The sequence below is a fragment of the Pelobates fuscus genome, chromosome 11 (genome assembly GCF_036172605.1).
Source record: "Pelobates fuscus isolate aPelFus1 chromosome 11, aPelFus1.pri, whole genome shotgun sequence".
Lineage (NCBI taxonomy): Eukaryota > Metazoa > Chordata > Amphibia > Anura > Pelobatidae > Pelobates > Pelobates fuscus.
The window spans coordinates 14,767,263-14,793,797 of NC_086327.1; the positions used below are offsets into that span (position 1 = coordinate 14,767,263).

The 26,535-nt window shown below is 39.2% G+C and overlaps 1 protein-coding gene across 1 annotated transcript; it reads right to left on the reverse strand.

The window, feature by feature from the left end:
• Nucleotides 1-1,085: 1,085 nt before the first annotated feature.
• LOC134577406 (B-cell receptor CD22-like) lies at nt 1,086-25,785 on the reverse strand. Its single transcript, XM_063436128.1, has 10 exons — nt 25,764-25,785; nt 25,415-25,626; nt 16,404-16,491; nt 12,866-13,225; nt 10,442-10,735; nt 8,957-9,235; nt 8,185-8,290; nt 7,879-7,927; nt 1,497-1,571; nt 1,086-1,257 (listed from the first exon to the last, which is right to left on the reverse strand). The coding sequence occupies exons 3-10, from the start codon at nt 16,432-16,434 to the stop codon at nt 1,192-1,194; spliced, it is 1,260 nt and encodes a 419-aa protein (XP_063292198.1). The 5' UTR covers nt 16,435-16,491; nt 25,415-25,626; nt 25,764-25,785; the 3' UTR covers nt 1,086-1,191.
• Nucleotides 25,786-26,535: the final 750 nt, after the last annotated feature.

Below are 26,535 nucleotides of genomic sequence, written 5' to 3' on the forward strand. Positions count from 1 at the left end.
ATACATTTTGTCAATCAAGAGGTAGAGTGCTCTGTCTCATTGTTTTATGCCCAGCACAAAGTGGAAGGCAATGCTTCTCTCAGAGCGGCACTGGATTCAATAATACTCTATGACAAGCATTGCTGGTGCAGTGCAGCAATTCCAGTGCCTGTACTCTGCCTCTCAGTGCTTCTCTGTGAGAAGCAATGGATTAGCCAGAAAATCACAGGCACTCTGTCTTTTTTCTGGAGATTGAGAGAAGCTGCAGTGAAGTAAATGTACCCATGTTACTGAGTTAAACAGTGTGTTACTGTACCATCTGCCTCAATTGAATTGTTTTGGATAAACCTTTCAAATTATTACAATCTGTTAGAAGAACATTTCACGTGATTTATCAATAATAATAAAAAAAAAAATCCCAAAGACTTTAATGGTGACTTCTGTAGATAAATCATTTGAAAGGTTTTTCTAACAGATTGTGATCATTGAAACGTTTATCCAAAAATATTAGATCAAAGTCAAAGGTAGGTGAAAGTGTTTACTGCTAGGAAGGGCAATCAATTAAGAAAGATAGCAAATATTTGTTATATACAATTGACATTTTTGCCAACCAAATTCTATCACTGAAAATATTATTAAATAGATGCACAATAAATATGCGTAAAGTGCATTCACTGAAAATAACAGTTGAAAACTGTGTGTCCAGAAAATGAAAGTGTTAATCTGCCTAGTCTAGAAATATACTTCCTGCTTGAATATAATCATAATCGACAAAGCGTTATCATGAGTCTCTCTCTGTAACTTTTATATATTTTTACCATAGAGATTCGTTGGTCAGGAACTAACGAAACCAAATATATCAACTATTTCTCCTAAAGTAAAAAACACAAATATATCTGCAGCTGTAAAAAAAACAAAAAAACACACAAATACATGATCATAATATGGACCCCCACATACTTTACAAAAACATATGGACCCCAAATATTTTTTCTGGTTTGTACATAAAATGAGGGGAGTGGGAACATTTTATGTTTCCTACTGGACTGAAATTAAGATACTCTGGGTTTGGGTTTTGAGTTGCCTATCTACCTCAAGTATAAATGCTGTAAACAAGCTTTCTGTATTTTTGGTTTGTGTTTAATTTTCACTAATTATATTTGTTTGCATTTATTGACCAAGGCAATTTGAAATCTTTTCTGAAACAGTTTCCTAATGTGCTGACTCATAAATATTTTCTTCAACGGGAATATGGGGATGAATCTTCTCTTTGTGTAGCTACAAAAGAAAAAAAAATGATCACAATCTTTAGAAGTTCATAGTTGAGATATCATTTAAAAGGTCATGCTTAGTTTATAAGATGCAATTTGTCCAAAAAGAAAGAACTTTGCTAGACATGTCATATTTCAATACTTCCTTTTTATCTTTTGAAATAGATTCATATTAAATTAATTGACATTTAAATCTTTACAATTTACATATTTCTAATACATGGGTAATTATTACTAAGGTGTCACCTTTAATTCATCATATTCTGGGCAGATATTCTCCCTCTGAAGATCAGCATATATGGCATCAGAAGGTTTGGCATCCTAAAAATGTTAACAGAAAAATCACATTAGCTTTATTTTAATATTTCCTTTTGTTTATCAGTAAAACACATTTTAATCACGATGGCAAAATCATATTGATGGTTTAGGATTGGAAACGTGATCCAAGTTAAAATGTGTGCTGAATGGGGCGTGTCCAACTGCCGAGGTGAACGGACGCATGGAGTGAGAGCTCCCGGTCCGAAACAGCCACAGCCTGAATAAAAGCAGCTTTTACCCCCAGCAAAAGGGGAAATACTGAAGCAACTTATCTCTCCTACCTATCATGTCTCGAGCGAAGCAGACAAAGCTGACGGACTCGATCAGATCAACGAAAAAAGACCGGTCGCGGCCGGCGCAAGATGGCGGCGGCGAGGAGCTGGAGGAGGCACAGGCCTCAAGCCCTCATGTAGAGCTCGAGGAGCAGCGCTACACCGACGCCCCAGTCACAGAGAAGAAACTTTACGCAATGTTGCAAGACTTCAGGCTTATTCTGCAATCTGACCTAAAGAAAGCCACTAATGACATTAAAAAGGAAATTGCGGATCTGGGTGAAAGAACTAACAACCTGGAAGCCCGCACTGATGATATCTGTGCTGCACATGATACGCTGGCAGACACAGTACAGTCTCTGATGGAAGATCAGCAAATCCTGAAAAGGAAGATGGCGGATATGGAAGACCGTTCCCGCAGGAACAATGTTCGTTTCCGCGGAATTCCAGAAAGTGTAACTAGAGACCAACTGCCTCACTACCTATTATCTCTCTGCAAGTCCCTGGTACCAGATACATCGGACCAAGAATGGCTGATGGACCGTGCCCACAGGCTACCGAAGCCGCAAAATCTACGTCAAGACACGCCACGAGACGTGGTAGCGAGGTTCCATTATTACAAGACTAAGGACTCCCTTCTGCAAGCGGCGAGGAAAATAGCCACGTTGCCTGAACCTTATGCAAGCGTTCAACTATTTGCAGACTTGTCGGCTATGACTATGAGCAGGCGGAGGGAGTTCATCAATGTGACTAAGACATTGCGGAACAACGACATTCCATATCGATGGGGATACCCGACAAAGCTACTCGTTTGGAGGAATGCCAAAACACACACTGTCAACGAACCAGAGGTGGGAATGCGCTTGCTGAAGGAATGGGGCCTATTCCCGTTACCACCACCACCACAGGACGCTTCGAACACAGCAACTTCGAAAAGGCCGCAGGCGGATTGGCAGATGGCGAGCTCACCACGTGGAAAGTATTGAGACTCTGGGTTCTGTTCCGGCAAACTCATGCCGCCATCCCACGGCAAATACTGAACTATTAAAGGACTCTCTGGCCCATGGCTACTCTTCTGATATCTAACATGCTAACGTAACTGGTTGTGAGTATGGATATATTGTACCGTGTTAATAACTGCATAATACCTGTTCTGCCCTAGTACCGAGGTAGCGGGACTCCATGGTGCGGGGCTAACCCAACTCGCACCACCCGCAAGGATAGGGTTCGGGGTGGCTACATAACGAAAGGAGCCTCGCAACTTCCTCATGGGTTGTAGCACGAGGGGGGCACAAGGTAGCCCAACCTCAGCGACAAGACGATAGTATGCCTCATGTCAGTGTAATGTCAAGAGAATGGTGGGACAGGGGTATGGGAATTTGTTACAACTGTTTATGGACATATGTTTAAAACCCCAGATTGTTAGGGTAAATTCAAGTTTATGAGGATTTAGGCTGTTTGCACTCGGCCGTACTATCTAGGTACGACCCCAGGATGAGCAGTGTGAGGGGAAAAGTATGCCCGCTCGCACCTCACCCACGTAGAGCGCCAGTTTTCTTAAAGGCGCTATGTACATACTTTGGTTACCCCTTTCCCATTTTCACATCCCTATTTACTCTATACTCCACCCCCTCTCCTTGCCCTGGAACAGTTTCTTACACCTGGTTGCAAGGTGTGAATGTTGCCCCAATGACCTGGTACAGCATAGTTTCACACCAAGATCATGGATGATTCCCTGACTATATTAACATTAAACGTTAAAGGCCTTAATAGTCCCCATAAAAGGAGGTTGGTGGTACAAGAAATGAACAAATCCAAAGCAGCAGTTGTGAGTCTCCAAGAGACGCACTTTTGTATCACAAAACCTCCGACATTCAATATCAAGTCATACCCCCAAGGCTACCACGCTATGTCCGCGACCAAAGCCAAAGGTGTTGCCATCTATTTCCATAGAGACTGGGCCTTCACACCAACCAAACAGTATGCTAGCAAGGACGGGAGACTATTGATACTAGTGGGCTCCCTGAACGGGTTATCGGTGACTATAGCTTCAATATACGCGCCCAACGACAGACAAAAATCCTTCCTTAACAAGGTATTTAGAAAACTTGACGGGATAAAAGTGGGTCACACGATCATAAGCGGGGACTTTAACTGTGCCCCGGACCCAGAGGTAGACATTAGGAGAGAAGGTGACAAACGCCCGCAACAGCACTCGATTTCACTAGGCCTGCATCTTCAGGACTTGATGCATGGACATGACTTTTATGACACCTGGAGAAATCTTAATCCAAGTGGGAGGGATTACACATTTTATTCAACGGTCCATAGAACTTACACGAGAATAGATCTATGCCTACTCGACATCAAAACACTGCCCTTTGCCACGAGAGCGCACATAGGACCGATAACGTGGTCCGACCACGCCCCACTGGTCATAACAATGCGTATCCCGTATCCTGCTAGGGGTAGGGGTACATGGCGCCTAAATGATAGCCTACTAGACACCCCAGAGCACCTCCGCAGACTAAGGGCCCGGGTAGAAGACTTTTTTGCTGACCATACCCAGTGCTCGTCGTCGGTTACCACACAATGGCTAGCCCATAAGGCGGTCATGAGGGGTGAACTGATCCAATTAGGGGCTAGAACAAAGCGATTCCACAACACGGCTCTGCATAAAGCTGAACAAGAACTAGCCATAGCAGAAAACATTAATAAAACAAAACCCACACTAGCAATGCACACGCGACTGATGACACTTCGCGCAACACTTCATAGCCTCCATCTCACAACCACAGAAAAACACTTGAGGTCGTTAAAACAATCGTACTACATTATGGGCAACAAAGCAGGGAAACTATTGGCCAGCAAGGCGAAACAGACAAAGCTACAATCCAAAATCCCGTACATAACCTCTGCTACAGGAGACAAACTTTATAACCCTCAGGACATAGTGAACGAACTAGCAAAATACTATGCCGCACTTTACCAACTGGACAAGGACTTAGCCACACATCAACCAACAGAGGACGAGATAGGCCATTTCCTAGACAAAGCTCCCCTAGATAGTCTGACACAAACGCAATGCGAACAACTGGAAAGCCCCTTCACTGAGGACGAAGTGGATTCTGCAATTAGGTCCCTGCCTAAACACAAAGCCCCGGGACCGGATGGGATGTCAAACTATTACTACATCAAACTGGCCAAACAAGTACTCACACCCCTTACCAAAATGTTTAACCACATAAAATCGACAGGAACCATGCCACCAGAAATGTTAGAAGCACATATAGTGACACTACCCAAACCCAATAAACCCCCCACACACTGCGCAAACCTGCGCCCAATCTCACTCCTGAATGCTGACACTAAACTTTATGCCAAACTCATTGCCTCTAGACTCAAACCGATCCTCCCAGCTCTCGTTTCAGAGGAGCAGGCGGGATTTGTCCAAGGCCGACAAGTCGGCGACAACACTAGGCACTTCCTGAACCTGATAGACTGGGCAAACACATCACACCAGGCAGGACTTTTACTAGCACTTGATGCCGAGAAGGCTTTTGACCGACTGCACTGGGGGTATATGCTACTTACTCTAACCAGAATGGGGTTTCCTCCGACATTCAGATCTAGCATAATGGCACTGTATCAAAACCCTTCAGCTAAGGTATTTAGCACAGGATTTATCTCTGAAAGACTGGCCATACGCAACGGCACCAGACAAGGCTGCCCTCTATCCCCCCTAATTTTCATTCTATGCTTAGAACCTCTAATTAGGATAGTGAAACAGGATCCTACCATACAAGGGCTGAGCACACCAGGGGGCACCAAAAAACTAGCTCTGTTTGCCGATGACGTATTGTTATTTATCACAAAACCAGAGTCCTCCTTGCCTTCACTCATGAGAACGTTAGTAGGTTATGGGAAGGTTTCATACTACAAAAACAATGTCACTAAAACGCAGGCCTTGCCAATAAACCTATCGAAAACTGTGTTGGGGACTTTAAAACCGCATAATCCCTTTGACTGGCGCACGAACTCCATACAATACCTAGGTGTCAAACTAACAAAAACCCTCCAGCATGTGACCAAAGAGAATCACTATCCCATGATACACAAGATTAAGAACACCCTTGAAAAGTGGGAAGGCTTGAATACATCCTGGCTAGGCCGTATCAACCTTATCAAAATGATGACACTGCCACACATTCTGTACCTTTTTAGGACCCTGCCCATATCACTTCCGAACTCACTGATCAAACTATTCCAAAGCACAGTAAACGCACACATTTGGAAAAGGAAACCCCCAAGGGTAGCTAAAGGGTGCCTGGGACTTCCTTACGCTAGAGGTGGATTAGGCATGCCCGACATTAATGCATACTACAAAGCATCCTTCTTAGCGCAGGGAATAAGACTTCTCAGAAATCACAACCCCTCACACAACCCACTCTGGCTGTCATTGGAGAATGCATGCCTGGAAACACATGACACTACCCATTATTTGTGGACAAATGCTGTGCCCCAAACATCTACAGGCCCGGACATCCGTTGCTCGGTTACCATGCTCAAGGCGTGGAAAGCCTGGAGCCCGATGGTGCTAGACTCGGCGAACCTTTTCAAGAAAGCGCCAATCACAGCACTAGCAGCCTATTCCCCAGGCCTACAAATAGGAAAATGGCTAAGTAAAGGAGCGGTACTGGTAGAGGACCTGATGTCAGGCGATGACATAAAACACTTTGCTGACCTACAAAGCGAGTTAGGTTTAGACACTAAAGAACTATTTAGATACTTAAGAATTAAGAATATCGTGCTTACTCATTACAAGCAAACAGCCGCTAGAAATTTCGCACCAACACTCCAGCCAAACCACCTATCCCTAAACAAGCTAGCGAAACCGTTATCCGTCTGTTATAACGCAATCATAGCAGGTAACGCACCAGAAAAAATACCCTATATGACAAAATGGGAAAAAGACCTAGGTTGCCAATTCTCCCCAGAAGAGTGGCAGTCTGCTATGCGGCACACCAAACAGGCATCGAGTAGTCTCTCGCTGTGGGAGGCATACAGTAAGATAACTATGAGGTGGTATTTAGTCCCACAGAGATTGGCGACCATGTACTCAGGCGCAGTGAACCTATGCTGGAGGTGTGAGTCGGACACTGGTACCTTGCTCCACATATTCTGGACATGTCCCATTTTGAACAACTTTTGGAAGCAGGTCCAATCCATAATTTCACACAGGGCTAACACAGGCATCCCCCTACAACCAGAAAAATACCTATTACACATTATACCAAATATAGATACACACCCCTACAAAAAAGTGATTCTAAATGTCTTGACGGTGGCCAAGGTAGTTCTGGCAGGCAACTGGAAGAGCAAGCAAGCTCCCCAAATAGAAACTGTTATCGCCAAAATGGATGCAATTAGTGCATATGAAAAGATGGCTAGTAAGATGAAAGGTTGCCTTGACAAATATACCCGGGAATGGGAGTGTTGGCTGTAAAGTAGGGAAGACAAGAAAATGGCAAACGGCATACATTGAAAAACAAGGTTCAGAGGAGGGAACGCTAGGTTGCTGAGATGCTAATGTTAGTAATCAATGGAATGTACTCAGGGCATCCCCTTCCCCATCCCCTTTCTCTTCTGTACCCATCCCTTTCCCAGTTAGAAAATTCTGACAAGCAATGTCAATACGGTATGCATCACAGTTATTGCCACCCAACAATGAATGGCCTTCTGTACAGGCGCAAAAGTTAATTCGAAGACGTCTCTACGTACTGTCTGCGCAGATGTACTGTATTGTACTGTGAAATGTTTATCGTGATATGTGATGTAAATTTTGCTCAATAAAAACGATAAATGAGAAAAAATGTGTGCTGAATTGTCTTGAATGAATGACCAATGAGGTAAGTGCTGGATATTGATAACCACTAATAACACACACACACACATACACACACACACACACATATATATAACTATCATTACACTTTTGTATTTTTTATGTAACATGTTCAAAGTTTCTGTATACTAACCTCTGCTTGATTTGCCATACAAAATAACACCTTTCGAAACTTTCTATATCTGTGGAAGAGATAATAATCAATTAAAAAATTATGGTATTAAGGTATGTTCCCTTCCCCTCCACTTATGTGACAGTGCCACGCTCTAATCCTCCTTGAGTAAGTAGGTAGAGGGATGTACATAACCTCTGCCATGACCCACTCCAACATGCTACAACCAGTGACTGTGTGCTGGTATGAGGTTTCACCCACTCCACCTGCTCCCGTCTGTCCCTAGGGTTGAACTTCCCACTGTATGCTCTGCATAAGACACTTTACCTCCAACATAGGAAGCCAATTAGTAGAAAAAGAAGCAGACATATTATTCCAGGCACAATAGTTATTGTAGGATTCAGTGTGTAGGATGTAGACTTGCTTTCAGGATCTGTGGAATATATGTACAAATAGGTTAAATTGAAAATACATTTACTTACAACAATATAAATATAAATGTAAAACAAAGGGGAAAAAAAGTTACCTGCACTCTCTCCTTAATCCCTTTGTATATTTAGACAAATGGAGGTCATTTAGTTAAATATAAATAGGGATTAAGGAGAGAGCACAGGTAACTTTGTTTTGTTTTGTTTTGTTTCTATATATTGGGGCTGATGTGTACTGTGGTCGTTGCTGCTGCCCAGGAGTGATGGGAGTGAGCGCAGGACTTATCTTTTTATATTTATAAATGTAAAACAGATTAAATACTTAGAATACATTGAATGGACTGAGGTGTGGTAAAAAACAAGTTGCCAAATTTAGACCAAAGCAACTGAATCGGAAAAACATCTCGAAATCAGTTATTTTATCATAAAAGTCAATAATCAACCTGAAAATACTTCTAAACAAATTCCTAAGTGATAGAATTTTAGCTCACTTGAAAAGGGTACATGATTTCATGGTTAAAAAAGTTCCATGATTATATATTAACTTATAATGACTTCAGCTAAATTAATAAATGGAAAAAAATATATGTAAACAAAAACCTTTGCCAAAGAGCGGTATTTACTATTCTTCATTGTATTTCAAACTGTGAATTCTGGGAAAACACACTTACTTGATTCAGTATCATTATCAGTGATGATAACGGAATGACTAGACAAGGATATTCCGATTTCATTGTGAACCGCGCAGGTATAATTCCCAGATAACTCTGAGGTGATGTCATGCATAATCAGGATTTTCTCTGTCTTATACATTAGAAGAGAACTGTTCAGATACCACGTATAGTGGCTTGGTTCTGGATTACAGGCCAAGAAATCACAAATCAGTTCCATAGTATCTCCTTTACTGAACTTGTTTTTCCCAGGTATAATTGTAACTCCTTTGGCAGCATCTAATAATTTAAGGACCAAATTAATTAAAATATTTTTCATAGCACACATCCAGAACTACAACATTTTACATAAGAATAAGCTGTGAACTCATTTCCATACATAGCACTCTGTAATTCAGATTGCATGTATAGTATCACGATGGAGCATATTGTGTTTAAGCCTCAAATAAACAAAATTAGTCTAGTGAGTGCACTCCATCATGATACTAAGTAACAGCAGACAATGCACATCTAATCAGATCATGCAATACACAAGTATGCCTTTAATTTTAATGTTTTTTCAAATTCTGTTCTTTAGAATGAGTAATGTTACACAATGCAGTAAAAACACTTTGTGTGGTGTGGCAGACACTCTTTGGTGCTACTACATCATACATGTCTTTGTTGAGATTGTTTTGAATGATACTTCTAGGAAACAATTAGTCTTTGCTACTGACCCCATTAATTCAGCCACTCTCCTGAAACTGGGAGAGGGGTTGGGGACACAGAAATGGTGCAATTCTGTCTCCATACCTACACTAGCAGCATAACAATAATAGTAAGAGGCCAAATATAAGCAATAGGGCCGCTAGAGCTTAATGCAATGGTTCTGGAGCAAACAGACTGACCCTGCAGCCTCAGCAATGTAAATACTGTAAACAGAGAATTATGATGTCACTCAGACAGTCAATGGAATCAATTCCTGGAGCTAGCTGTCCTGTAATCTTTGCTCGACCAACGTTTGGTGACTTCTTGTCCTGCAGAAACACGCTCCTCATAGAGATGCATTAAATCAATGCATCTCTATGAGCAGATGCATTGGTGCAGCACGGCAATGCCAGGAGACATAATGAAGTAAAACTTTTTATTTTACTTGTTAAGGAGGGGGCCCATAAATCTAAACATTTAGGAGAAATTATCTAGCAGTAGCAATACGTGTTTTGCATTCCAAAAAGCTAGAGTGTCCCTTTAGGGGCCAAGGATGCAAACAATGATACCCTCCAAGCAAAAACTCTGCCCTCTGAGTGCTGAGTTCATTAATATAATATTTTCTCTATACAAGGTCTAGGAGCTCTACACTAATAAATTCATGGACATACTGTGACACAATGAAGCACACAAAATGAATTGTAATTCTTGTCATATAGATTTCTGCTACAGTCCTTAATATGCTTGTTACTAATTTACTGTTTAAAGTATTGATGACATTCCACACATATTACCTACATTCAATCTGGAGTAAAACTGTTTTTTCCATTATTTGCCCATTAGGATGTGCAACTGTGCACTGAAGGAATGTCCCATGATCTTGATACGATGGAATATACATTTGCACTATCTTAGTTTTCCAAACTCCATCTTTCAGTTCAGTATGATATGTATTGTTATACAGACCAGGCTTGTTCCACCAAAGTCTTGGTGGATCTGAGATACAAGTGTGCTCCACTAAGCAGGTGATATTTACCGGCTTTCCTTCTGTCATGTCTCCAGGCTCTAGAATATCTAGTTCATTGGGAACAGCTGAAGAGATTGCATTAATACAATTACTATTTTTAAATTCTGCTGGATTACAGAAAACAAGGCATTTTATTATGCTCTAATAAAATGTGTATTTACACTGAGCAGCCCCAAAATTAAAACCATTGACAGGTGAAGTGCTCTGGGCAATGTTCTGCTGGAAAATCTTGGGTTCTGGCATTCATGTGAATGTTACTTTGACACATACACCTACCCAAAGATTGTTACAGGTTCCAATGAAATTCACCTTTCATGGCAATGGTGTTCCCTGTTGGAAGTGGCCACTTTCAGAACAAAATGTTCAAGAATGGTTTGAGGAACACAACAAAGAATTCAAGGTGTTGCCTGGTCTCCAAATTCCCCGGGTCTCAATCCAATTAAGCATCTGTGGGATATGCTGCATGAAGAAACCACCTAGCAACTTGCAGGAGTTAAATGATTTGCTGCTAATGTCTTGGTGCCAGATACCACAGGACATGTTCAAAGGTCTTGTGGAGTCCATGCCTAGATGCATCAGAGTTGTTGTAACACCACAATATTTGGCAAGTGGTTTTAATGTTGTAGCTAATCAGTATATGAATCAGAATATAATACACATAGATGCTATTATACAATAATATTTATTTTAATGAATACTTGTGGATTGTTTCTTTTGAGTGCATTGTTAGTACATGTGTCAATATGATATTTTAAGAGAACTAAACGGCCTTATTCCTCTTCACTTTTATTGACTGACTCATAACCAGTTCATAGGAACATCCCATGCTAAAGTAGCAGTGTGCTAAATCCTCCACCACTCTTTTATGCCATTCCACCACCAAACGCATTGTTAGGTGCCAAAAAAGACCAGGGTGCATTGTATGGATCCTCCCACACAAAATTACTTAAAGGAGATCTCTGGTCAAAATTAGGCGGCTGTGGTGCTATGAGGTCCCTGGCACTTCATTTTAAATGTTTTTTGAATCATGTTATAACATCATATCATTGAATGCATTTGGAGTATAATATAAATTAATATTTACAAACTTGACATCTGCTGTGTAAAGATTGTGTCATTGTGTATTAACCCTCAACCACAGCCATACTCCCACCCTGTATATATATATATAACAAACTCCAAATATGAAGCGTTAAAGTGGCACTGTTTATCTATTAGTATTACAGTCTTTTCAGAACCCCAATTAGGGTTCCACCCACCCCCCCAGCAATGCACTTATTCACGATCACAACATTTCTTTAGAACTCTGTACAAATATTGAATATCCTTATAGAAAATATTACATTTTTTTTACTGCTTGTACAATATATATTTTGTTATGCTCAATGATGTATAACTGATGTTTTGTACATTATTCCATGTGTTAACTAATATGGATGGATCCCCTTTCCTATTTCTAAGTTTACCTTTCCTTTCCTACCCCGAATAGCATGTTTGACTATTCGTTATTATTTGCTGTAAAAACATTATAACTTTAATAAAAATTATTTGAAAAGAAAATATCACATCGTCTATCCCTTTTTTACTTTCTAGAACTTTGTAGTTCGTATGCAAACTTTCAAGTACTGCTACTGTAAAAGACTGCATGTGAATTTCTCGAGTAGAATATGGAAGTGCAACCTTAAGACAGCATCACGATTAAGAGCTAGAATGAATAGACTGGGTAACATGTTGACTAAAAAGATTGTCTAGCATGTCTGCAAGCATGTGCTATTTTAGTCTATTGGGGAGATTTTTCAAAGTTTTCTGTTGTAAAAAGTGGTCAAAAGAAATAAAAATAGGAAAATCACAGTCAGGCTAGCATGAAAAATCCATGGGTGACTTCTCCCCTTTTACATTTTTTACATTTAAAAAAACACTTTCATAGTTATAAACAAAAGTGAAGATTGTTAGGAATTCAAAGTGAATTTCAAAATCAGGCCAAAACAGCTGAAACGTTATGCTTCCAGATCAGCTACTTGGGTCTTAGATTTGAATTTCTAATGAATCTCAATTTAGTAAATAACCATGTTTGACAAATTATACCCCATGAATTATGGATAATCCTGTGCTGATAAACTCTGATCACATTCCATACATAATACTCTATATTTACCTAGCAAACAAAATGTACTAATGCGGGAAGACTTTTATACCTGTGGTTTGAAGTTCTATAACCTTGTTCTGAAGTTTATATGCATTCATTTTTGCATCTATTCCTGGATAAAACTGAGCAGAATCCTCAAGCGTCACGTTATTTATCCTCAGGGAGCACTTGTTTTTATCCTTTCTCACCAACGATGTGCGTCCTCTGTAAGATGCAATTGTTTCTGATATTCCGTTGCTTTTAAAAATCACTGTATCGTTACTTCTCTCATACCGATACCATACAATATTATAAGATGCATAATTACTGGGCTTAGCAAACCGGCAGGGAATCTCAACACATGAACCAATCAGCGCTACCATCCGTGAAGGAAAAGAAAAGGACCATTGTTGGCCAGACGAATCTAAAACTTAAAAAGAAAATGAAGATTATGCCAAACATTCAATCAAAAAATGTAGATATAAATGCAACCTGTCATCTAACAAAAAACCTAAAACAATAATGGAACCTACAAATATTAAGTATCAAAACCATGCACTTTATTAAGTGTAACATGCAACATTTTTAGGCAAAGCTATTTTAAAAACATAAAATATAAAGAAATTATTATAGAAAGCTCTGCATTTCTTTCTTTGTGCTAAGTCTCATGTAGGTGTGGAACCTCCCAAGCAGATACCCTAATAGAAGATCTGCAGGGTAGAGCTAGAACAAATCATTAAGTGGATGCTACCCAAATTAAAGAAAGTAAAACACTATTTAGCAGTTCTGCCACCAATGAAAACATGCATTCATCTTATTATGCATTTTTCATTGGAGGTTTACAAAAAATCAGCTTGCAAAAGCTGCAGATCTTTGTCAGTCCTCCCCTTCTAACTTCGCCCAGACTTTCTGTGACTGTCCAATCCAAGAATTCCTAATGTAACATAATGAGAAGTCTCTACAAGGCTGGTGCTCTGGGCTATTGCTGCCTAAATTGCAGGCCGACATTAAATCAAGGAAAACTTTCAAATGAGGATGCCCGATCTATACTCTGGTCAAATGACTTTATTTATGAAAAATCTAATAACATGGATGCCATGCTTGCATGAGCCATTAGGCCTCGCCCAGGTAGTAAACCAATCACCTCCATTAGAGTAGAAGGGGGGGGGGGGGGGATGAGGCCACATTCCTGCAGGAAATTATTAACATTTGCAAAATGTGTCACTGCCCTCTAGAATTACTTTCCTCTGCACACTAATGCACAGCATTATGAACCTTGGATCTTCTAGCCCTGACTATCGAAGCTGTTGGCACACTTGACTTGCCAGTAACTTAAGATGAGAACCACCTGTCCATAGCAGCACTTAAGGGCTCTTAGGCCCCAGGCCCAGATGACTTTGATAGCAGCTAATACAAGTCACTTAAGGGCTCTTAGGCCCCAGGCCCAGATAACTTTGACAGCGGCTACTACAAGTCATCTCAAGAGAAATTAGTACCATATCTGGAAACTCTCTTTAAAGATTTAATGACGGGAGGTACTCTAAATCCTAGCATGGTGCTAGTTAACATCGTCTTAGTCCTAAAACAATTATGAGACGAGTCACAGGTGACAAACTATAGACCAATCTCCTTAATCAATTTTGATTTTAAATCATTGGTGGTAAGGCTTAACCCACATCTGACCTCCCTAGTCCACACTGACCAAGTGGGATTATCCCGGGGAGACAACTCTATGAAAATACTCATGCTGGTAGAAATATTGATCTGGTTTGGTGCTTGGTGGACTCCAGAATATCTTCTCTGGTCCTTTCCTTGGTTGCGGAGAAGGTTTTCGACAGGATTAAGTGGCCATATCTAGTTGAACTAGTGACACGCTGGAGCATTCCAGGGGTGTATGTAATAGCAGTTAGCACCCTCTATACTAATATTCAAGTCCAAACACTAATCGCTTAAACCCACTTTCTACTTGATAAAGCCCTATGTGTTGAAACATGTTGTGGATTTTTAAAGCATTTTAATTAAAGTGATGTTGGCTACTTTTATACTGTTATTATGTCATTTTACCTTTTTATTGTTTTTATTGGCATCCTCTTTATCACTCCAGATAGGATCTCACAGAAGAATCCTAGGTGGGGATTATACCAATCACGCCTTATTCATTGAGCGGTGTGTTTGCTCAATTAAAAGGGAGTACATTTATTTTTATTTATTACTCCTGGTTTAGTGTATCCAGTCAGCACTATTGTAATTTGTTTGTCATTTCTAGGCTCATGGTCCTTATACAGCTGTATAAATTGCGGTGATGACTACACTACTACACGTATCCTACAAGTGGGGATTATACCACTGTACGCCCATCATACTAAAGTTGGTCTTAGCTCTATAAAGCGTGAGTAGGACCATTAACCCCTTAAGGACCAAACTTCTGGAATAAAATGGAATCATGACATGTCACACATGTCATGTGTCCTTAAGGGGTTAAAGACTTGCACTTTAAAAGTACCACAAAATATTAAAACATATTACACTATTGGCTTTCTTCTTAGTTTTATTTTGTATATCTATACGGTTCCCAGGAAACTTTGGATCCGATATCCCTATAGAAAAGGATGAAGATAGTCCTCTATGGGATTTGGCTGCTACCTTTGCAGGTTTACACACTGACTTTTTTTATTTGTTTTAGTGTTTTAATATTCTGAACTCATTTGTTCATAATTGGCGCAACCTTTTCCTGATTTGCTGCATTATTCTATTTCTGGGTCTTGGAGGGAGCCCCATTTTTTGGGGTTTGCTGACGCCTTTTTTTTTCTATTTGGTTGTACAGGACTGATCCTTCTGTTTGCTTAAAGGAACACTATAGTCTCCTAAATTACTTTAGCTAAATAAAGCAGTTTTAGTGTATAGATCATTCCCCTGCAATTTCACTGCTCAATGCACTGTCATTTAGGAGTTAAATCACTTTGTTTCTGTTTATGCAGCCCTAGCCACACCTCCCCTGGCTATGATTGACAGAGCCTGCATGAAATAAAAAAACTGGTTTCACTTTCAAACAGATGTAATTGACCTTAAATAATTGTATCTCAATCTCTAAATTGAACGTTAATCACATACAGGAGGCTCTTGCAGGGTCTGGCAAGCTATTAACATAGCAGGGGAAAAGAAAATCTTAATTAAACAGAACTTGCAATAAAGAAAGTCTAAATAGGGCTCTCTTTACAGGAAGTGTTTATGGAAGGCTGTGCAAGTCACATGCAGGGAGGTGTGACTAGGGTTCATAAACAAAGGGATTTAACTCCTAAATGGCAGAGGATTGAGCAGTGAGGCTGCAGGGGTATGTTCTATACACCAAAACTGCTTCATTAAGCTAAAGTTGTTCAGGTGACTATAGTGTCCCTTTAATATTGTTTGGGGCCAACAGCTCTTGTTTGTTGTATGTAACACTATGCTGCTATATCACTTTTATTATGTCCACAACTCTGAATTTCATGTAAAGCAATAAATAAAGATTTTTTTTTTTAAAAAAAAATTCTAGGACACCTAAAAATAATGTATTTTTAGTAAATAAGTCATAATATATGTAACAGTTGCATTATAAAAAAGTATTATACCTTGAAGAATGATAAGAATGAAAATCTTCATTGTGTTATAATGTTTACTGAGTCGCCAATTTTCTCAGGTTTTCTACTTTTCCATAACCTACATTAAAAATCAATTCATATGTAAAATATTAATAATTTTTAAAGGAAGTTTGTAAGGAATTGTTTATGGTACACATTTCATACACATGATGTGTAGATTTAAACTAAAAACGTTTCAACGATATATCAATTTGTCAGTTTTGTTTTTTTATAATGTTACAGGGCCACATTAGGAAACTGCTGGTTTAAGGTTCTGCACTTCCCACAACTCCTCTCTCTGACTCATGAACAAAGTAACTGAGGGTCTGACTCAGAGAACTTTCTGATCACTATTTAAGTCTTTAAGAATGGCTACTTATCAACATGTCTCTCTTTCACTTACAATAAGTGATACATTCAAAACAAATAACCCCTTCACGATCGCTGACGGTTCAGGACCGTCATCGGAAAAATCCCCTTGAGGACCGATGATGGTCCTGAACCGTCATAACGGTAATATGTACTTACTTGATCGCCGTCGTTCCCCCAGCGGCGATCGGTGTTGCTCCCAGTATGGGGAGACTGCCTGACAGCCTAGGCAGTCTCCCCGGGGCAAATTAGGACCCGCGGCCATGTGATCGCTCAACAGAGCGGTCACATGGTCACAATAGGCGTCCATGTATCTGCCTGCAGGGAGCTGCCTGTGCTGACAGGCAGTCTCCCTGCATGTGTAAAATGAAAAAAAACGTTAATGTTAATAAAAATAGAATTATAAATGTGTATCCATATAACATATATCTATATATCTTATATATATATATATATATATATATATATATAATGTCATACTAAGTGTATTTTTATATTAATATATACATATATTAATATAAAACACACTTATAATTAAATTACACACGTATATATATATATATATAATATAATATATATATATAACTTTATATATTATTATAAAATACAAATAATACGTTAATTAAAAAAAAAACAATACTAATATAAATATATATATATATATATATATATATATATGGCATTTTATTCTAACTGTATTTTTATATTAATATATATAAATTTATATCAAAATACACTTAGAATGAAATTATATATACATCTATGTATATATAAATAAATCAAAATAATATATACCCATATATATCCATATACAAAATTACATAAATAATTTCATAAATATACACGTAGATGTCAAATATATAAATATACATAAATATTTAAATTCTACGTCTGTATTTATGTAATATTTTTATATACTTAAGTCATTTTATTGATTGCAATTTGAGGGACCTGCCTGACAACCCAGGCCGAAAGTCCAGAGAATGTAATTTGCTAGCACTGTATTTAAGCCTGTAACTTTCTATGACACCCTAAAACCTGTACATGGGGGTCACTGTTTTACTCAGGAGACTTCGCTGAACAGAAATATTAGTGTTTTAAAAAGGTAAAACATATCACAGCGATGATATTGTCAGTGAAAGTGAAGTTTTTTGTATTTTTTACAGGGTCAAATATAAGGGTCAAATATATTTACATTGAAAATTGCCAGGTTGGTTATGTTGCCTTTGAGAGCGTATGGTAGCCCAGGAATGAGAATTACCCCCATGTTGGCATACCACTTGCAAAACAAGACAACCCAAGGTATTGCAAATTGAGGTATGTCCAGTCTTTTTTAGGAGCCACTTAGTCACAAACACTAGCTAAAATTAGCGTACAATTTAGCGCACATAAACAAATATGAACGCTAACTTTGGCCAGTGTTTGTGACTAAGTGGCGGTGGGGTGTGATTCAGAGATTTATGACAGATAACAGTGTTACAATGTCCCTATTGATACTTTTTAAAAATATATATTTTGAAACCGCAATTTCCTATTTGTACTTATAGCCCTATAACTTGCACAAAAAAAGCAAAAAAGAACGTAAACACTGGGTGTTTTTAAACTCAGGACAAAATTTTGAATCTATTTAGCAGTTTTTTTTCATTAGCTTTCAATCAAAAGTAAAAAAAAACATGTTTTTTTCAATTTTCACCATATTTTATAATTTTTTTAAAAGTAAATTATATGACACAATACAAATAATGCTATGTAAAGAAAGCCCCTTTTGTCCTGAAAAAAACCCAATATATAACTTGTATGGGAACAGTAAATGAGAGAGAGGAAAATTACAGCTAAACACAAACACCACAAAAGTGTTAACGTACAACATGGCCAAAACAAGTCCAGCCCCGAAGGGGTTAATGTTTATTGTCCTGAGAATATTTATTTGGGATTTTGTAGATCGGGGTCTATAAACTTTTGCACTTACAACCAGTTGTGGACTGAAAACTTAAACTGTAACTTATGAGCAAAGGGAGATCATGGGGTCCCCTTATGCCTGCTCACTTGCAAGCTATGTCCATAAGCCCCAACAAGGCCAGTACCCATGCCTTAGACGGAACTATTCCGTCTAACATTGAGGATTTTAGAAAGATGGCCAAGGAATTGCGTTCTATGTTCAGGCACAAAAGGGTACCCAAATCAATGCCTTTAAATAGCATATCACAGGGCCCTCCTCACAGATACCGTCAGTCTCCTGGGGGAAGAATCAAAACCTCAGGAAACAGGGAACTGTGGATGCACAATAATTAAGATGCATAGCAACCTTTCAAATTGAAAGGGACATACAATGTGAGCGCTGTAAAGTGTGTACCTTTATTTTGAAAGATTTCAAACATTTTGAAAACAGTATTCATAATGAAAAATTACAGTTAAGTCTTTCTTCAATTGAAGCACCAAAGGGCTAATATATCTCCTAACCTGCCAATGTGGCCTAGTGTATATAGGCAAAACTTTTCGTCCTTTTAGAAGACGTATCCTAGAACATGTCAACTCAGTGAAGACACTCAGAAACATTGAGACTCCAATAACAAGACGTGTCAAAAGTGCACATCAGGGAGATCCTAACGGATTAAAATTCCAAGGCACTGAATTGGTAACCAACAATCAAAGGAAGGGCAACCTTGATAAACACCAGTTGAGGAGGGAGTGCTTTTGGATATACCATCTAGGAACACTCTCTCCCCTTGGCCTAACTGAGGGGTTTACATATTCTGCTTTTATTAATGATCTCTACACTACTTTTTAGGTTGATTAGAAACACAACAATGGAACAACTCTCTGAATGAGGTGGAAAATTCAGCAGCCAATATACCTGCTTTCAGCAATATACTTTCACCATACAGCCCTAGCATTTCTAACCTTTAATCTTTATTATAGTGGAACCTGAATACAGCGACATATATACTCCTATGGAATTGACCCTGGTAAATTCACATTAAAAAGGAGTTAATTTAGAACAATATAATTCCTCTACTATTTAGTAGATAAGGCTCATAAAATATATAACTTTCCCTCTCTTCTCTTCTTCCCTCAATCATTCTTCAATATATGATACATTTTATAAATTAACCAAAGTATTTCATTTTATATCCAGCAAAATTATTGAATCATGTATCTCTAAATTATATAGACTCTGGAATAATACCAAGGTTATCATAAGTGTAAATACTAATAGAATTTGAAATATCTCATTAAGAGAGCCATAGTATTCCATATCATAAAGGAACATCACCTAAACATTATCTCCTGTATTAATTTGGTATATTCAAATATAACAAGAGTCATTTTTAATTTAATGTTTTTATTTTTTAATTATTTTTTTTGGGGTGGGGGGAGGGATACATGATATAAACAATATACCACAAAACATCCCAGTGAGATCTATGACAAAGCCAGGATAACCTATTAACGATGTCCATATAAGCTACAAAGCGAGTGTAGGGGAGATCGGGAAGAAGAATGTACAACATTTCTGATACTCAATCACAAAGATACAATGATGCTACAATACCTGGAGTCAATGTTCACTGTATCAATACTATTGTTCTTTTTTCACAAAGATACTAAGTAATCTAAGAAAGGGGCATATTCAAGATCCGTCTGAGTGATGACATCAACAGGGAAATAAGATAGTTTGAAGCCGCCCCGAAGGCGTAACTAACTGCCGAAATATGATAGGCTAAAGCTAAGGTGAAGGTGGGCTCTACCATCTTTATAAACCAGGAACTTTCAGTTCCAAAGTTTCTCCCCTGACAAAGGTGCTTCCAAAGCACCGAAACGCGCGTTGGGAAACTTTCTCACATCACTTAGCACTATGCACTGATCTTCACGTATTTCTTTATTTGCAATTTATTTATAACGAGAAAATGTAAATAAGGGGGGTTCGTACCAAGAATCTATAGATAGTCGGAGAAGATATACGATACGCATCTAATTGCAGCTATAGGGACATCTAAATTAACTGGCACCCACGAATGTGTCCTAAGGATCATTTAGCCAAAGTAGCAGCATCCAGACGTGTACATGGGAAGCATGCACGTACAGCTCACTGGACGAGGAGGCTAGAAATCCAGTAACTCTAGGGTAATAGCTCTTCCAATATCCCTAATCCAGAATGGTTTTTGGGGGATCTTGATATGTAGGTGCACAATATGTGCCACAAGAATTATTGTCCTTCCTTTTGCTCTAATCCCCTGTATGTCTGATAGACCAGTGTTTTCCAACCCAGTCCTCAAGGCACACCTACCAGTCCAGGATTTAAGGATTACCCAGTTTTGTCTAAGGTGTTTTTAGAAAAAAAAGAAAAAACACCTTAGACAAAACTGGGTAATCCTTAAATCCTGGACTGGTAGGTGTGCCTTGAGGACTGGGTTGGGAAACACTGTGATAGACTGACGTTTTGCCAATTACCGCCATTCATTACTGCTGATGTAAATCACCCTATATATGCAGATTTCACCCAATATTATATTCTTTTATTTGTTTGCTCCAAGTACTTGGTGGTAGATGTTAAATGTTTTCAGAATTGAAACTGTATAACCACCAGTGTTACTCCTAGCCAGTCACCAGCTTTGTTAAACTCACCCTCTTTAACCCCTTAGTGCCACAGTTTTAAATTGGATCATTATCTGGAGATTTAACTAGACCATAGACATTTGGATATCTACTCTTTGATACCAATGTACTCATCTACGTCTGACAATTGAGAGACCTTAAGCTGTTGACCGCAACTCCATCCATTTTGTATAACTATATGGATAGAGTCACTTATGAGTAATACATTTTTGGCAATGACAATAAAGTCTGCTGGTTTACCGACTTAATAATTTTATACCTATCCTTTTCTATTTAGCTTTCATTTCCTCGTTAAGCATTATAAGTTGTACTCACCTTTATCCGCCTGTTAACTGATTAGTACCCAAGAGGAATTTCTCGGAGGAGAATTTCCCTATTTCTTGATTCTATATTATACAAAGTTTGCACAGTGTTTACCTATATGGAGCCCCGTTACCCTCTCTGCATGCTAGGAATTAATAGAAAAAATTGCCCCACACTCAGGCATCTTGGAAACTGATGCTGATTAGAGATGTCCCGAACGGTTCGCTGGCGAATAGTTCCCGGAGAACATAGCTTGTTCGCATTCACCACGGGTAGCAAAGATATGCGATGTTCGGTTCACCCCCTATTCGTTATCATTGAGTAAACTTTGACCCTGTACCTCACAGTCAGCAGACACATTCCAGCCAATCAGCAGCAGACCCTCCCTCCCAGACCCTCCCACCTCCTGGACAGCATCCATTTTAGATTCATTCGGAAGTTGCAACCTTTTTTTTCAATTTTTTTTATCTTTTTTATTTTTTCAATTCTTTATTTTTATTTTGGTTGTGCATAAAATAACATTGGGCTTGCACAGCTCCAACAGCTGTTGCAAGCATTTCTTTGACAGGCATTACAAACATAACATGGTATAGTGGGTACTCACAGCATTTATATCTATATTTGCTTTGTTATCTGGTGCCGCACTCTAGCAGCCCATGAGGGCGTAAGATTAACCAGCTAGTGTCCCATACGGGCATAAGACAGACAGTACAGTATAACTCGCTAGTTGCCCATGCGGGTGTAGGGAACAAACAGTAAGATATATCACTCTGGTAACTCATGTGACGTTAAAGGTAAGGCACAGTGATAATACTCTCTGGTAACTAATGTGATGTTAAAGGGACACTCCAGGCACCCAGACCACTTCTGCTCATTGGAGTGGTCTGGGTGCCAACTCCCACTACTCCAAACCCTGTAAGTGTAATTATTGCAGTTTTTTATAAACTGCAATAATCACCTTGGAGGGTTAACTCCACCTCTAGTGTCTGTCTACTAGACAGCCACTAGAGGTCTCTTCCTGGTCCATAGCACAGGAAACCTGTGCTAGAGCGTCGCAGGACATCCTCACGCTGTGTGAGGACCTCCAGCGTTGCTCAAATCCCCATAGGAAAGCATTGAAATTTGTTTTCAATGCTTTCCTATGGGGAGACCTAATGCGCATGCGCGGAATTGCCGCGCATGCGCATTAGGTCTCCTTGGCCTCACAGTCAGCAGACACATTCCAGCCAATCAGCAGCAGACCCTCCCTCCCAGACCCTCCCACCTCCTGGACAGCATCCATTTTAGATTCATTCCGAAGCTGCATCCTTTTTTTTAATCTTTTTTTTCTTTTCAATTCTTTATTTTTATTTTGGCTGTGCATAAAATAACATTGGGCTTGCACAGCTCCAACAGCTGTTGCAAGCATTTCTTTGACAGGCATTACAAACATAACATGGTATAGTGGGTACTCACAGCATTTATATCTATATTTGCTTTGTTATCTGGTGCCGCACTCTAGCAGCCCATGAAGGCGTAAGATTATGAGGGCGAATATAATATTATATATTATAATTACATATTATAGGATTAGTACTACTTAACACACCTTATAATAACGCAAAGAGAGGCAACGCAGATAGAGGAGTCTGAAGAAGAGGAGTCAGAGGAGGAAGGTGGCTTTGAGGAGGTGGAAGACCAAACACAGCAGGCGTCCCAGGGGGCTTGTTGTCACCTTTCGGGGACCCTTAGAAGTTGTACTCACCTTTATCCGCCTAAGGTGTTGTACGTGGCTGGGTGGAGGAAGAGACCTTCAATGACATCAGTGAGGACTCGGAACGGGACATGGCTAGCTTGGTATCCAACCTTGTGCAAATGGGGAGTTTGCGGTTGTGCAAATGGACTGTTTGCGGTTGTTTGCGGTGCGTTAAACGGGGAGTTTGGTCTGTCACTGTGAAGCGGGCGTAACCCTTACACTACCTGATCGATACAAAAAGCACGTTAAAGCACGTTATTCCAAACAATTCATGAATGTTAGGTGATTTATGCCCTTTATGGATTAAAAACAGACTCTGCATCAACTATGTAATTTTCCATGGAGTTTTGCCATGGATCCCCCTCCGGCATGCCACAGTCCAGGTTTTAGTCCCCTTGAAACAACTTTTCCATCACTATTGTGGTCAGAAATAGTCCCTGTGGGTTTTAAAATTCGCCTGCCTATTGAAGTCTATGGCAGTTCGCCCGGTTCGCCCGTTCGCGAACATTTGCGGAAATTCCCGTTCGCCGTTCGCGAACGGAAAATTTTATGTTCGCGACATCACTAATGCTGATTGTTGGAAGTTCAGCAGACTTGTTTTATATTAACATCACCTGGGCACCTCCCTCCAACCCACCTTTCAATTTCATTTCCTGGGGTGACTAAAAGAGGAACTTTTCACCAAGTTGGCTGCCATGGAAAATCAAAAAGTTTATTTCCCTCCATTCTTTGGTAGTGGTTAGGTTACTTCATGTGCAATTAAATAACCAAATCTCAGAGGGCGCTGGTAGAATATTTAAAGAAATATTCCAGACACAAAAAACACTACAGCCCTACAGCCCTACAGCTATACAGGGGGAGACTGGTGGTGTACATGGGAGTTAAGGACTGTAGTTGGAGATCAAGGGGCATAGTGATCAAGGGGGCTTTAATGGTAAAATTCTGGTCGTAATGAGGGATTTGAGATGTAAAGGGGGATAGTGGCTTTAATGGAAGGATAGTGGCTGTAGTAGGGAGACAAAGGCTGTAATGGGGGAGTGCACCTGTAATGGGGGTTTTAGTTGTAGTAGAGAAGGAAATGTGTGCTGTAATGTAAGATAGGTCCTGTAGTGGAGAGACAAGAGTTACACTCTAAACACCGGAGCACTAACGAGCGTCATGCTGGTGCCGGGCACTTTCCAGGTATAAAGATGACCACCACCATGCACGGCAGCCATTATAAGTAAACAAGCATGTGGTCTGCTAGGAGAGGCCTCAATCCTCTGCACTGCCTGAGTTCCTGAATGTCCAGTCTGCCCCTAATTACAACTAGATATGCTAAATAGTTTGCTATCATTTAGTGCTAACTAGCTTCCCATGTCATAGTTGTTTTTAACACTTCTACCACAGTGATAGCTATGGCACTGCAGACGTATGTGAGATAATGACCATTAATAATTCCCATGCAGAATTTAGACAAGCTAAGAATCATGGAAAAGTTAGTTAACACACATCTTCAGTATCAGTTTTAGCCATCGTTCTTCTTTACTATTTAAAAGCAAAAACATTTTATAAATTTGTCACAATCTGGCTAGCACAATGCAAATAGAACAAGTTAGCTGTAGAAAATGTCAGCAGGTTAAATTTGCATGAATATTGATTTCATTATTAAATATATAGTACAGATACTGAAGAATATACAACACTCTTAGAATATGCCACATTTAAAAAAATAAATCTTATTTAAAATATTAAAATTTTAAATTTAAAAAAATGTACAGAGGCATTATTTACTTACGTAAGTGAAAGAATAGTATAGTTGCAAAACATATACTAGTGAGGGCACCACAATCATAAGCGTGCATGTATAATTACCAGACGGATTGTAGGATCAAACATGTAATAGAAAAAAACAGGAACATATACATAGTGAAGTATTTAGTAACAAAAAAAACAAGGAATAAAAAATATATAGATACAATCACAAATAGAGTGGCACAAAGAGAAATACTTCTATTTGTGCTACAGAGCTTGTTAGACACTTCAGGGCTAAGTCCCCAAACGATGAATATCAGCATTGGTACCTCAGGCTGTTAATCACTCCTTTATTCCAACGATCCTCAGATGAAGTAAAACGGTGATAGTGATGATCAAATAGATCCAGCAGGTATGGGCTGCACACTTGGAATTTTGGGGATACTTCAAGCTGTCCTCCGCTCAACGCCTTTCGTCTAGTGACTTTTTCAAGAGCTGTCATATACAACGCTCTTAGAATATGCCACATATTAAAAAAAATCTTATTTAAAATTTTACATTTCAAAAAATATACAGAGGCATGATTTACTTACGTGCCTTTGTTGCTTGTTGTTTGAAAGTATCTAAATAAAGGAAGTAAAAGAACAAATGGAGCAATATCCTTTATATAGTCCATTGCACAATGCCACCCTACATTTTAAAATAACGATAAGTAAAAATGTGACTTTACTGTTTAGTAAATTATGTCTCATTATGGTAAAAATTGTACAATAATGTCTACACTGATTTTTTTTTTTTTTTGTAGAGGCCTGCAGCTAAAAGACAGCAGAAATAAAGAAATTCTCATATTTACCAATCCCTATGAGTCAATGGTTTCTTCCAACACTTGAGAAGTAATTGCAGTAAAGCAGACCACAAGACAACACAATCTGGTCTGGCGGCTGTTTCTTTTCGTTGGTGTTACTTGTTAAAAATTACTTCTGTCTTTGAGAAAATTGGCCTCTTTGAGAAAATAAGCTTTCCTAACGATTCAATACTATTAGAAAAATGTTCCAAATTATTTGCACCAATGGACGTCAACATTAAAGTCTGTGACAAACTCCCCTCTCCAAGTGAGTTTGCCACGAGCTCCTGGAGAAGCCTGCTTGCCAATCTCCTGCCCACAGACTATGAACCTGGCAGGGAAACCTGTAAAAGACTACCGTACTTGACTGACCGTTAGCATTGATTTCATGGAACTGTTTTGGGCATAGGACCATGTGCATGGTCGGTCAAAATTATGACTTCCATGATAATCCTGAAAAAGTCAAGTTGAAACATACTTTTGACAATTTATTGTTAGAATTCCTAGGTAAACAAATCATA